The sequence below is a fragment of the Salvelinus sp. IW2-2015 genome, linkage group LG2 (assembly GCF_002910315.2).
Source record: "Salvelinus sp. IW2-2015 linkage group LG2, ASM291031v2, whole genome shotgun sequence".
In the NCBI taxonomy this organism is placed as follows: domain Eukaryota; kingdom Metazoa; phylum Chordata; class Actinopteri; order Salmoniformes; family Salmonidae; genus Salvelinus; species Salvelinus sp. IW2-2015.
In genome coordinates, this window is record NC_036839.1 from 38,849,284 (window position 1) to 38,861,295 (window position 12,012).

The 12,012-nt window shown below is 42.9% G+C and overlaps 1 protein-coding gene across 9 annotated transcripts; it reads right to left on the reverse strand.

Moving 5' to 3' along the window:
• Positions 1-661: 661 nt before the first annotated feature.
• Positions 662-11,364, reverse strand: LOC111979687 (uncharacterized). 9 transcript variants are annotated; one of them, XM_024010327.2, is made up of 8 exons: positions 10,923-11,364; positions 6,471-6,583; positions 6,020-6,057; positions 5,818-5,888; positions 5,516-5,582; positions 5,148-5,345; positions 3,761-3,832; positions 662-3,262 (listed from the first exon to the last, which is right to left on the reverse strand). In XM_024010327.2, the coding sequence occupies exons 1-8, from the start codon at positions 11,169-11,171 to the stop codon at positions 3,159-3,161; spliced, it is 912 nt and encodes a 303-aa protein (XP_023866095.1). In that variant the 5' UTR covers positions 11,172-11,364; the 3' UTR covers positions 662-3,158. The 9 variants fall into 9 exon arrangements, with proteins under 9 accessions (XP_023866095.1, XP_023866103.1, XP_023866131.1 ...); XM_024010335.2 differs by lacking the exon at positions 10,923-11,364 and adding an exon at positions 10,223-10,897; XM_024010363.2 differs by lacking the exon at positions 10,923-11,364 and adding an exon at positions 10,234-10,894.
• Positions 11,365-12,012: the final 648 nt, after the last annotated feature.

A 12,012-nucleotide genomic window follows, 5' to 3' on the forward strand; every position in this document is an offset into this window, starting at 1 on the left:
TGCACTGCCAACCACAGTAAACGGCAGGGATCGTCAACTATACTTAACAAAAATACAAACGCAACAATGTCTAAGATTTTACTAAATTAATGAGGAAATCAGTCTATTGAAATAAATTAGGCCCTAATCTATGGATTTCACATGACTGGGAATACAGATATGCATCTGTTGGTCAAAGACGCCCTAAAAGAAAAGGATCTCGTCATGGTCTTTCTGTGCATTCAAATTGCCATCGATAAAATGCAATGGTGTACCATCACCCCACCACCATGGGGCACTCTGTTCACAACATTGACATTAGCAAACCGCTGGCCCACATGACCATACACGTGGTCTGTGGTTAATTTCAAACCTTGCTCACGTTTGTTACCATCACGTGTCTCTATTTAGCTTATGAATAGTTGGGAACATATTTCTTAAATTAAAATCAACTGGAGCTCATTTCCTGGTGTTTTATGTCCAATGAAAATGTTTAAATATGTTTCTCAGAAAAGTTGCAGAACCCTGGTATAACAATACATTCTGAGAAATCCTCTTTGCCCCCTAGTTGTTTCCTCCCTTTCCACTGTAGAGCATGTGCAGAAACTTTGTAAGTTGTACCTTTCACTATATAAAAAAGTAAAGTTCAGGACATTTTTCCATCTGAAATAATCACAACTAATTTACATAACAAGTTTAATTCATTCCCAGAAGGTCACAGGTCTCAACTTTACTCACAAGTATACTATATTAAAGTGTATTCTAAATAATTTATCTTATATTACTAGTGGACATTGTAGTATCTGGGATCTACATCTGTTTATATTAGTTACTATACTGTTACTAAGCGGTGATGTATTACGACAGTGTTACGTTACTACACCTAATAGGAAATGCACATGCGCACTAGTGTGCCCGGGAACTGTAGAGCACGAGAGGTTTGACTAAACGAAAACTAACTGTACTCCCGTCTCCTGCCTGGTCATTTCTCCACAACACAAATATTACAGACATAGACATAGTCTAACCCTATTACAGGGGCTGAGTCACTGGCTTACTGGTGCTCTTCCATGCCGTCCCTAGGAGGGGTGCGTCACTCGAGTGGGTTGAGTCACTGACGTGATCTTCCTGTCTGGGTTGGCGCCCCCCTTGGGTTGTGCCAAACCGAGAGGTTTGACTAAACGAAAACTAACTGTACTCCCGTCTCCTGCCTGGTCATTTCTCCACAACACAAATATTACAGACATAGTAACCGTTAATAAAACATTTGATCTACTAATTTGCACATTCTGTATATTAGGATATATTAAGTCTGTTAAGGGTTAGTGAGCATATAACATACAGTACAGAGGGAGACTAAGGATCACCTACTAACATCACCAATAACCTCAGAAACAATGTCTGTCAAAAGATTATATTACTAATTTAATGTATAACATGCCACTCAAGTTAGTGGCCAGGGTGAAAAACTGCATTCAAATGTCACAGAGTTCAAGTTTGAACATGGGTAGAAAATATGTCAAATACAAAAGGTTTGAAATATTTACATTTCGGTTAAAAGGAGGATCTGTTTTTCCTGACGAGGGGATTGGACCATGGAATACTCCAGGTCCTATACCTTCCTAATTTGATCATATTACTCCAGTGCTAGCCTCCCTACACTGGCTTCCTGTTAAGGCAAGGGCTGATTTCAAGGTTTTACTGTTAACCTACAAAGCGTTACATGGGCTTGCTCCTACCTATCTTTCCGAGTTGGTCCTGCCGTACATACCTACACATACGCTACGGTCACAAGACGCAGGCCTCCTAACTGTCCCTAGAATTTCTAAGCAAACAGCGGGAGGCAGGGCTTTCTCCTATAGATCTCCATTTTTATGGAATGGTCTGCCTACCCATGTGAGAGACGCAGACTCGGTCCTCAACTTTTAAGTCTTTACCGAAGACTCATCTCTTCAGTGGGTCATAGGATTGAGTGTAGTCTGGCCCAGGAGTGTGAAGGTGAACGGAAAGGCTCTGGAGCAACGAACCGCCCTTGCTGTCTCTGCCTGGCCGGTTCCCCTCTCTCCATTGGGATTCTCTGCCTCTAACCCTATTACAGGGGCTGAGTCACTGGCTTACTGGTGCTCTTCCATGCCGTCCCTAGGAGGGGTGCGTCACTCGAGTGGGTTGAGTACACTGACGTGATCTTCCTGTCTGGGTTGGCGCCCCCCTTGGGTTGTGCCGTGGCGGAGATCTTTGTGGGCTATACTCGGCCTTGTCTCAGGATTGTAAGTTGGTGGTTGAAGTTATCCCTCTAGTGGTGCGGGGGCTGTGCTTTGGCAAAGTGGGTGGGGTTATATCCTTCCTGTTTGGCCCTGTCCGGGGGTATCATCGGATGGGGCCACAGTGTCTCCTGACCCCTCCTGTCTCAGCCTCCAGTATTTATGCTGCAGTAGTTTGTGTCGGGGGGCTAGGGTCAGTTTGTTATATCTGGAGTACTTCTCCTGTCTTATCCAGTGTCCTGTGTGAATTTAAGTATGCTCTCTAATTCTCTCTCTCTCTCGGAGGACCTGAGCCCTAGGACCATGCCTCAGGACGACCTGGCATGACTACTCCTTGCTGTCCCCAGTCCACCTGGCCGTGCTGCTGTTCCAGTTTCAACTGTTCTGCCTGCGCCTATGGAACCCTGACCTGTTCCCCGGATGTGCTACCTGTCCTAGACCGGCTGTTTTCAACTCTCTAGAGACCGCAGGAGCGGTAGAGATACTCTTAATGATCAGCTATGAAAAGCCAACTGACATTTACTCCTGAGGTGCTGACTTGCTGCACCCTCAATAACTACTGTGATTATTATTATTTGACCATGCTGGTCATTTATGAACATCTTGGCCATGTTCTGTTATAATCTCCACCTGGCACAGCCAGAAGAGGACTGGCCACCCCTCATAGCCTGGTTCCTCTCTAGGTTTCTTCCTAGGTTTTGGCCTTTCTAGGGAGTTTTTCCTAGCCACCGTGCTTCTACACCTGCATTGCTTGCTGTTTGGGTTTTTAGGCTGGGTTTCTGTACAGCACTTTGAGATATCAGCTGATGTACAAAGGGCTATATAAATACATTTGATTTGATTCAGTCAAGTTGTCAGAAACTCCAGGCCCTGGTTATAACGCCTTATAAAACCGCTTTGATCTTCAGCGGTGCTCCGTCATGATGAGGTAAAGCTCATGACGCAAGCATCTCTCATGGCAGACCTGGCTGTCCTCACCGCTACAGTCTCTCTCTGTAGCTCCCTCAGTCTCTTCTCCATTTCTGGAAAAAGGAATAAAACAAACAGGGCATCAGGGTGACAGCAGTTCTCTGGGCTCTGTGTCTGACTACTGGCCAGTGGGTGTGACCGGTCAGGGTACGAGCCCGGAGGGACTCCTGCATGCCACATGACTGTGTTAGCCCATCGAGCTTAAGCCTAGGCATTAGCTCGGGAAGATATCATTCTTCAGGTGTCAGGCAAGGTTACTTGTACTTCTGAACCAGAACTCCTATGAGGAGCTAACTTATGGGGACTTTATTCCATGCACCACAAAGTGTGTGTATTTTGTCTTAAAGGAAAATTCCACCCCAAAACTATCTTCTGGTATTTGTTTCATTAGTCCATTGTTGACATAGTCCCCAAATGTTTTACTTGTCAGCAATCAATTTTTCAAGATATGTAACTTTCAAAATACAGAAATCAACCCCTTTGAAAGATTCACATCTTGAAAACTTGATTGCTGACAAGCAAAACATTTTGGGGATGTTAAAATACTTTACCTTGGTCTCTTTTGGTAAAGATGTCTGGCAGCATCCCAGAGGCTTCCAGCACTTTCAGGGTGAGGTTGAAATCTGTGAACACAGGAAATTATTTAGGTTAATATTGTTACTTTCCCCAGTTTCTGTGTTGTGGGTTTGTATGTGTGTGTTTCAGGATGGCGTCCTGGATTCCAAGCAGCTGATTGGTCGGCCCCGGTTGCAGATTGGAGCTCTGACCCCACCCTCTCGTCAGGGGATACAGCTGTCTGCAATTACCGACTCCTTCTGCAGCTTGAAAAGCCAGTGTTCCTTTGTTAGGAGGGAGCTTCTTTGTATGTGCTGTGTTGGTTGTTAGTCTGGTAAATTTGTTGTAAAGTATTTTGTAGCCGCTACTTCTGAGGTATGTGTAACAGTTTAACTTCCGTCCCTTTCCTCGCCCCTACCTGGGCTCGAACCAGGGACCCTCTGCACACATCAACAACTGACACCCACGAAGCATCGTTACCCATCGCTCCACAAAAGCCGCGGCCCTTGCAGAGCAAGGGGAACCACTACTTCAAGGTCTGAGCAAGTGACGTCACCGATTGATACGCTATTAGCGCGCACCACCGCTAACTAGCTAGCCATTTCACATCGGTTACATATGCCAAAAGGACTTAGTGTTTTTGATTATTGAAATTGTTTTACGTTACTTTACTTTAACGTTACTTTACGTTAGTAATTATTCAGTTTTTGTTCCCAGGGGGGAAGGTGAAGGCACCGTGGGAGTGTTTAGGCAAGAGGCCTGTCGGGCATACATACAGGTATATACACCTGTAGTCTTTACTCTGTCTATGCACACTAGGTAAGACCTGGGCGGACCACCCCCTGTATTTTGGTTAGCGCACCAGGTGACGTTAACAGGTAGGTAGGAGAGGGGGCTCTAACTTTCTTTGCTTTGATCCAGCCCCTTTTCCCCCACATTTACCGTGTTAAGGAAATAAATTCCCTGTAAACGGTAATATTCTCTGCCTCTGTCATCCTTACCCGCAACCACAATCACATACCTCTTTCACTCCACAGGGAGTTGTGTAGCAGGGTGTTGCGTTCCCTCCTCCAAGAGGCGTACGTAACATAATGGGGGCTTATCCGAGATTTGAACCCATGACCTCTCGCACCACCAAGCGAGAATCATACCCCTATACTGACACTAACATGAAAATGTATTACAAGCACACGTCCAACAAGGAGCAGTTTTACAATGGGCAACACTACAGTTGACAAGTGCACTTTGAAAACGTGCATGCTCCGGTTAAGTTAGCTGATCCGGGTTAGTTAGCCGACAACCGTACCAAGCCGTTTTATCTATAAGGAGTCGCCCGTATCATTCCATTTAGTGCCCTTTAATTCCTCAGGTGTTCAATCTCACCTTCCTCGCTGGCCTGCTGGGATGCGATCCTCTCAGTGATGGTGCTGAGACGGGAGGCGAACTCCGAGAAGATGAATTGTGTGCAGCCTGCCTGGTGGCACTTCCTGAAAAACTGTGAAGCCGGACTAGAATTGGACCCAGAACCAGACGAGCCAGGAGGCCCCGAATCCCCAGGTGACCCTGAACCACAGCTGGAGTCTGGGGATGGAACAGAAAGGGGAAGAGTCAACTCCTGATAAGTGCACATTGGATATGTAAATAGKTAGGTAAATCAATCATAGTCCAAATGCTACCGCAAATTATTTTCACTTGCTTCACTGTTTAGTTCAGTGCACACATTCACTATAGTCCCAACTCCCCACACACACCTGTTTGGTCTGGGAGGAGGGAGTCCAGTTGTTCTACTTTGATGATGGACAGATGGCTCTTGGAGGACTGCCAAGACAGAAAGGAAGAGGTTTGAGTAGAAGAAATGAGGAGCAAAGGTGCTGTAACTCAGCCTGGTCCCAGATCTGTTTGTGCCATCATGCCACTCTGTCATGCCAAGCATAATTTTTGGCATGACAAGAAGTTGAATGATAACAGAAACGGACTGGTACCCAGGCTAACTGCAGCTAACTACAAGAGTAAAAGAAAACCTATTCATTTGAGCAATGCTTTCCCAACTCACCTCCCCATTCTCATTCTTAAATGTTGGTCCCTCAAGTCCATACTGAAACTCAAACTGCTCTGGAGCCCCACCTACAGCATAAAATAATCAGTATATGAGAGACATAACCACAATATTCTTCTTACGAGACAATCTGAAAGATCACATATTTGACTACACAGGACATCTTGGATTGAAACTTAATACAACAACAGAAACCAACCTTCTGTCAAGGCTATCTCTGAAGTATTGGGTTCTTGCCTGGGGGATGTTAAGAACACAGAAATACAAAGTTAAACCGTGAGAACAGTCTGGCAAAGGCTTGGCCATTTAAAAAAAATACTAAAATCACACATTTATATGAACTAAATATAACTAGTCTGTCAGATTAGATTATGGTCTCTGACAATCTAATACAGTAGGCCTACACAAACGTGTTACCATTGTTTAAACATCCAATAAACATGATACACTGAATTGGGGAGCTGTCAATGTGTTGACTCCTAGTGGAACCCCTTCTACCAAAACCAATGAGTAAACTGACATTATTCAACTGCAGCGCTTTGCGCTTTGTTGTACATGTTTTGTGTGCTGCTATTTTGGCCGGGTCTCTTGCAAAATAGATGTTTAATCTCAATGACACTAACCGGGTAAAAGTAAATTAAAGTACCCACTTTGACATCCCTCTTTTAGGGCATGGCTCATCTTCCTCATCCTCGTGTGTGCTCTTCTTTGACAGGGTCTTCTCTTCCTTTATTGCAGCTTCTCTTTTGCTGTACTTCAACGACTGAAAAATCATTCATACCACATAAGCATTAATAGAAAACATCATGGTATGTCATGTTCCAATAAGATTTACTATTAACGGCATAATACGCTGAACACAAATATAAAACGCAACATGTAAAGTGTTGGTCCCATGTTTCAGGAGCTGATTTTATTAAAATGTATCTATTTTTCCATAAAAAGCTTTTTTCTCTAAATTTTTGTGCACAAATTGGTTTACATCTCTGTTAGTGAGCATTTCGACTTTGACAAGATAATCCATCCACCATACAGATGTGGCATATCAAGAAGCTGATTAAACAGCCTGATCATTACACATGTGGGGACAATGAAAGGCCACAAACATGTGCAGTTTTGTCACAACGCCACACCTGCATAGTCATGTGAAATCCATAGATTAGGGCCTAAAAAAAGTTTCTTATATGAACTGTAACTCAGTAAAATCTTTGAAATTGTTGCACGATGTGTTTATATTTTTGTTCAGTATATCGTCGCCCACCAGATGTATACCAAAACAAGTGGTTGAGCTGCTTTTTTGTTTTAAAATTGTACATGTGGTCCCTGAAGATTTTGTTGGGTGGTTTTATAGACTACTCGTAAACTTCAATTAATACCCCGGGCGTTTATTTACTTCAACCACTGAACACAACTGCTGGGTATTAGAGACAGGCTTCTAATTGAGCCTTTAATTTACTTTTACCCCCCCCCCCTCTCCATTCTCATTCCTTTTGGATCAAATTCTGGGAATTTGATGTGCTTTCTTTTTGGTGGCGCCATTGCTTAGTCTGGCTGACACGACCCACGTGACCACACAGCAAGGAAGCTGACACTGATTTAGGTGTCAGTCAGACTACCCATGGCTAGCAACATTTCAGATAAACCTAAGTTCCCAAGGAATTTTTATAAAATTGAAGCTTATTAACTGAATTCCTACATAATTCAAACTCTCAAATATAATTTGGAGCACAGCAAAAACAAACAAAATGGACTCCAGACATTATCTCCTTGCTATAGCTTCATTCACCTCAGTCAATATGGGATTTAACATTCTACAACATGTCATACAATAATTAAATGCTATGAACTAGCTCAGCACCGAGATTAAAACTAATTTAGATTCATGTCACGTCAAACAGCAGTTACTTAGCCAAAGTCATCTACTAAACACTTCGGCGGGGACTGCAGCAAGGTAAACTGGTGGTGTGACGTCATCGCAGCAATGGCAAAACAACATATAGCGACAAATCAAAACGCCAATAGATCTCACTGAAAAATAGTTGTCAACACTGCTCTCCATAAAGCCTGCCAGCCATAGTTGGTTGTTTAGTAACTATGGGGCAAAACCGACGGGGTTGGCTTAAATTGTCGAAAACATGCGAACTTTATTTTGTCTCCAATGTTTATTGAAAACAAATACACTTGCACTATAAGCACTTGTATCAAATACATTGTTCGTTTCATTTATTTAACTAGGAAAGTCAGTTAAGAACAAATTCTTATTTACAATGACGGCCTACCCCGGCCAAACTCTAACCCAGATGACGCTGGGCCAATTGTGCACCGCCCTATGGGACTTCCAATCGAACCAGGGTGTGTAGTGACCCCTCTAGCATTGAGATGCAGTGCCTTAGACCACTGTGCYACACGGGAGCGATGGTTACCTAGCTTGCGAATGTTTGCAATATTAGCATAGACATGGTATCAAGAACGAGATAAAACTAGCAGAAACGAGCAACCTATGATTCCCCACATGGAGCTTCATTGATGCGAGCAATCTGGCCATCCAGAAACACAAAATAAGGACTTCTGCCCATTGAATCTCCGCATCGTTGGTGACGTTGTCAACTAACCCATCTAGCTGTACAAACAGCCTTGCCTCATGTTTTTAGGCGTCCACATGGTCCTAAAGTCTGCCTAACAACCCGCTAAACTGCATTTGCATTTTAAATCGGGATTGGAATGATTAGAGTAGGCTATTTTAAATGCTTAAACTAGGGTATGTCGACTATTAAAAGGGACAGTTAGACGGTTATTTGAGACAGCGTTTCATTTAAGTTTTACGGGTACCCTAATAACATGTACTAATATTCGATGGACAAACTAACATGGTGGATGATAATAATAATAGTTCTCTACTTTACCCCGACGGTCGTTTTTGATTTACCACCTAAAGCTTCTGTTACGATGGCTGGGTGCTTGTATTTGATGTGGTTTAACATTCTGCCGTTGTTGTATCGGAGTACTGCTTTGTATAGCCGACATATACACATATCAATGCCTTTTCTGGTGAAATACATCTAAGATGTGCTACTTTGAGCACGTCACATCGCTTCCGTTTTAAATTGTGACAGCTTTTATCTAGTCAAAACCTTTCCTTTAGATCTTTGCTGCACTAGCCAAATTAGCAAGTTAAAAAACACTATTTAGAGCGCGGTTTTAACAGAACGTCAAATCGATAAAAAATAAAATAATTCCCGGCTGGCATACAAGCGGATATCCGCAAATCCATGTAACGGAAATGTGCGCATGATTATTGAATCGATAGATTAGTCATGAATTAATATAGTCATTAATTAATATAATATAACTCCAAGAACTGTATTGATCGTCTCAAATATAGCTCTTAACATCAGCAAATGTATAGCTATTTAGTGCCAACTCGTTTTTATACCTACTGTCTCTTGGGCGCTCCAATATCTATAGCTCCATTGCTTTTGTCTGGTTACCAGCACAGCGTCAGAAAAGACGGAGGTCTCAAATTTGTTCTGGTAACGTTAGTCCTTTTCGGAGGTCCAGTTTACCTGATGCCGAGACTCTAAATGCCTTTTCATGCCACTGGTGCTACCTCCTTTACATCTGATATTCCGGTCGCAGTGTTTACATTTTGCCAGTGCAGCTTCTATTCTGTCGAAGCTGTGCCACACAGCTGAACCAAAGCTGGGTGAACTTGGTGTAGACATTGTGAATGAAGAGAACAAATAAACAACAAAAACAGCAGAGTAACCTACGGGTTACCTTCACCAAAAGAGCTGCGTGAATGTGAGCGCAGATACTGTATATAATGACGAGATGGTTTTGTCTCCGCCCTAACAATGGAAGTCGTTGTCCCAAAGGCGGGAATGTAGTCGGTTTATCGCTGTATTCCCGCGGACAGATTTTGACGGGAATGAACCCTCTCGCTTCGTCTCTTCCTCTCTGGTGAGAGTGACCAAATAATTTATATTATTTCGACAAGATAGTCGAGTGACCGCTACAACAATGGAAATACATATCCTCAAATATGGAGATCAGATGGGACCATTCTAGCAAATTAGAGGGCAGATTCGCGTTGAAAAAAAGGCACAACTCCCGATAGTTTCTCTCAAATTGCCACGTGCGTCCATTTATCAGTGCATTCGTAACAACCTAACCATTACTAAACTTCGTTTCGATCAAATAAGCCTCAAGTAGCAAGCAACTTTTGTTGACCAAATTCGACACACTGACCTCCATACAAAAAAGGTTTATGGCAACCTCTGAGTAATTACGGTAGGCCTACAAGCGGAGCTAGAAGAGAAACTTGTCTTTGTGAAGAGTCCAGATATCACACTTTTATGAGTTTGCTGTAGTAGCCTACCTAAGAAATAAATAAAACACTTACAGGACTCTTACCTCTAACGGTCGCCATCAGCTCTCGCTGTGTTTTGATATGTCTTAGCGACAGATGATGGATCCTTTCCAAATGGTTCAACATGGATGTTGTGCTACCGCTCGTCCGCTTCAGAACAGCCGCACACAGCTTGCAAGTCACACTTTCGGAAGATATTTCATTGAAATATCTCCACGTGTGACTTCTATATTTTTTACGGTCTCTGCTTCTACATTCCATATCTCACAACTGCTGGTTCTTAGTGTAATGGAAGGATAGTTTGAGCTATCTCAACCGCTAAATACGGTCTTTAGTAGCCGTCTGGATCTGCGACATTTCATTGCGCATGTGCTGGGATTAAAAGTGAACGTCTTCACCACTCCACATAGCCGATACATACAAAAGCAACATTTGAAAATAATAAATCAAGCATTCTGCTTGACAATAGCACGCATTTTATTTTCATTCTCACACGCACATAAACAGTCCAATTTGAGCCCCCCCCCCCCAAAAAAAAAAATCATAACCGCACAAACGGATCTATCGGACCCGACTGCAAACCGCCATTAGGAAAGACTGCTACCCCAACCCGAACCATGTGGAATTGAACCGACGGCCACAACCCGAGCTAACCACAATTGTCCTTCCTGCTGCGCATTTTAAGCTCCACGTTTTGCACTACAATTTGCTACTCTGCAATCAATAGACTTACCGTGCATTTCTCAATGTGTTTTTTCAAGCTGGAAGTGCCTGTTCTATGGCTATCATAGGCGAACACCCGCTTGCACTTTTTGCATGCTGCGAATCCATCCACATGTTGTTTGTCAGCGTTAACGATTACTCCAAAATGATCCCATACATTTGATTTAACTCGTGCCCTGTTTTTCACGATTCTGAGCTCCCTATTTTTTATCTTTTGTGTCAAATTCTGGTTTTCCGTGATATGCTTTTTGCTTTCCATTTTTTTCGGTCTTCTCTGGCTGTGCGGGTAGGGTTATCATGTGGGTAGTTTTAACTGTGTCAATGCGCGCTGCATGTGATGTAAACTGGCTGCAAACTACCGTAGCAAAGAATAGTTTAGCTGTAGGCTTCTATACGCATTCTAGAATGACATTTACAACAATACAAAACCCGATAAGATGCAATACACACACTTTACACTGTTCATTTGAGCACTTTTTGGTTGATATAGGGTTCTATTAGCCCTTGACTCTCAGTTGCATTACATTTAGGATAAAGTAATCCTTCTAACCCCCCCCCCCCTCAAAAGAGTTAGATGCACTATTGTAAAGTGGTTGTTCCACTGGATATCATAAGGTGAATGCACCAATTTGTAAGTCGCTCTGGATAAGAGCGTCTGCTAAATGACTTAAATGTAAATGTAAATTACACTAGTCATTGGACAAAGGCGTATTTTGTAGGAGTTTTAAGAGCCCGGATGCTCGGTCTGAACATTAACACACATCGCTTGTGGTACAGTTTTGGGAGCATAAGGACATTATCTTTATCAGCTAGAAAACAAAAAGTTAAATTGATACACATTTATAGGGTTAGTGTCCCCACACGGGCATATCGCCATGTTACAGCACTATAACGGAGAACGGAGGCGACCACCTGTGCTAATTAGCTATCTAGCGTGCGCCTACTCTGGAAGTGCAGTTTCGTTGGATGGAGGCACCCATAGCTGTATGGATCTATTCAAATCTGCTACAGTAAGTGTGTTATTTTATTTTAAGTATTCCTTCTCGCCATAAGGGCTATATGTTTCGAAAGCTGTATTACAAGGGAGACAAGACAATGGT

Coding starts and splice junctions, on each gene's coding strand:
- LOC111979687 (XM_024010327.2), bottom strand. CDS start 11,171: ATGGAAAGCAAAAAGCATATCACGGAAAACCAGAATTTGACACAAAAG. Junction 5,583..5,817: donor TTAAGAATGAGAATGGGGAG/GTGAGTTGGGAA, acceptor CTGTCTTGGCAG/TCCTCCAAGAGCCATCTGTC. Junction 3,833..5,147: donor CCAGCAGGCCAGCGAGGAAG/GTGAGATTGAAC, acceptor CTGTGTTCACAG/ATTTCAACCTCACCCTGAAA.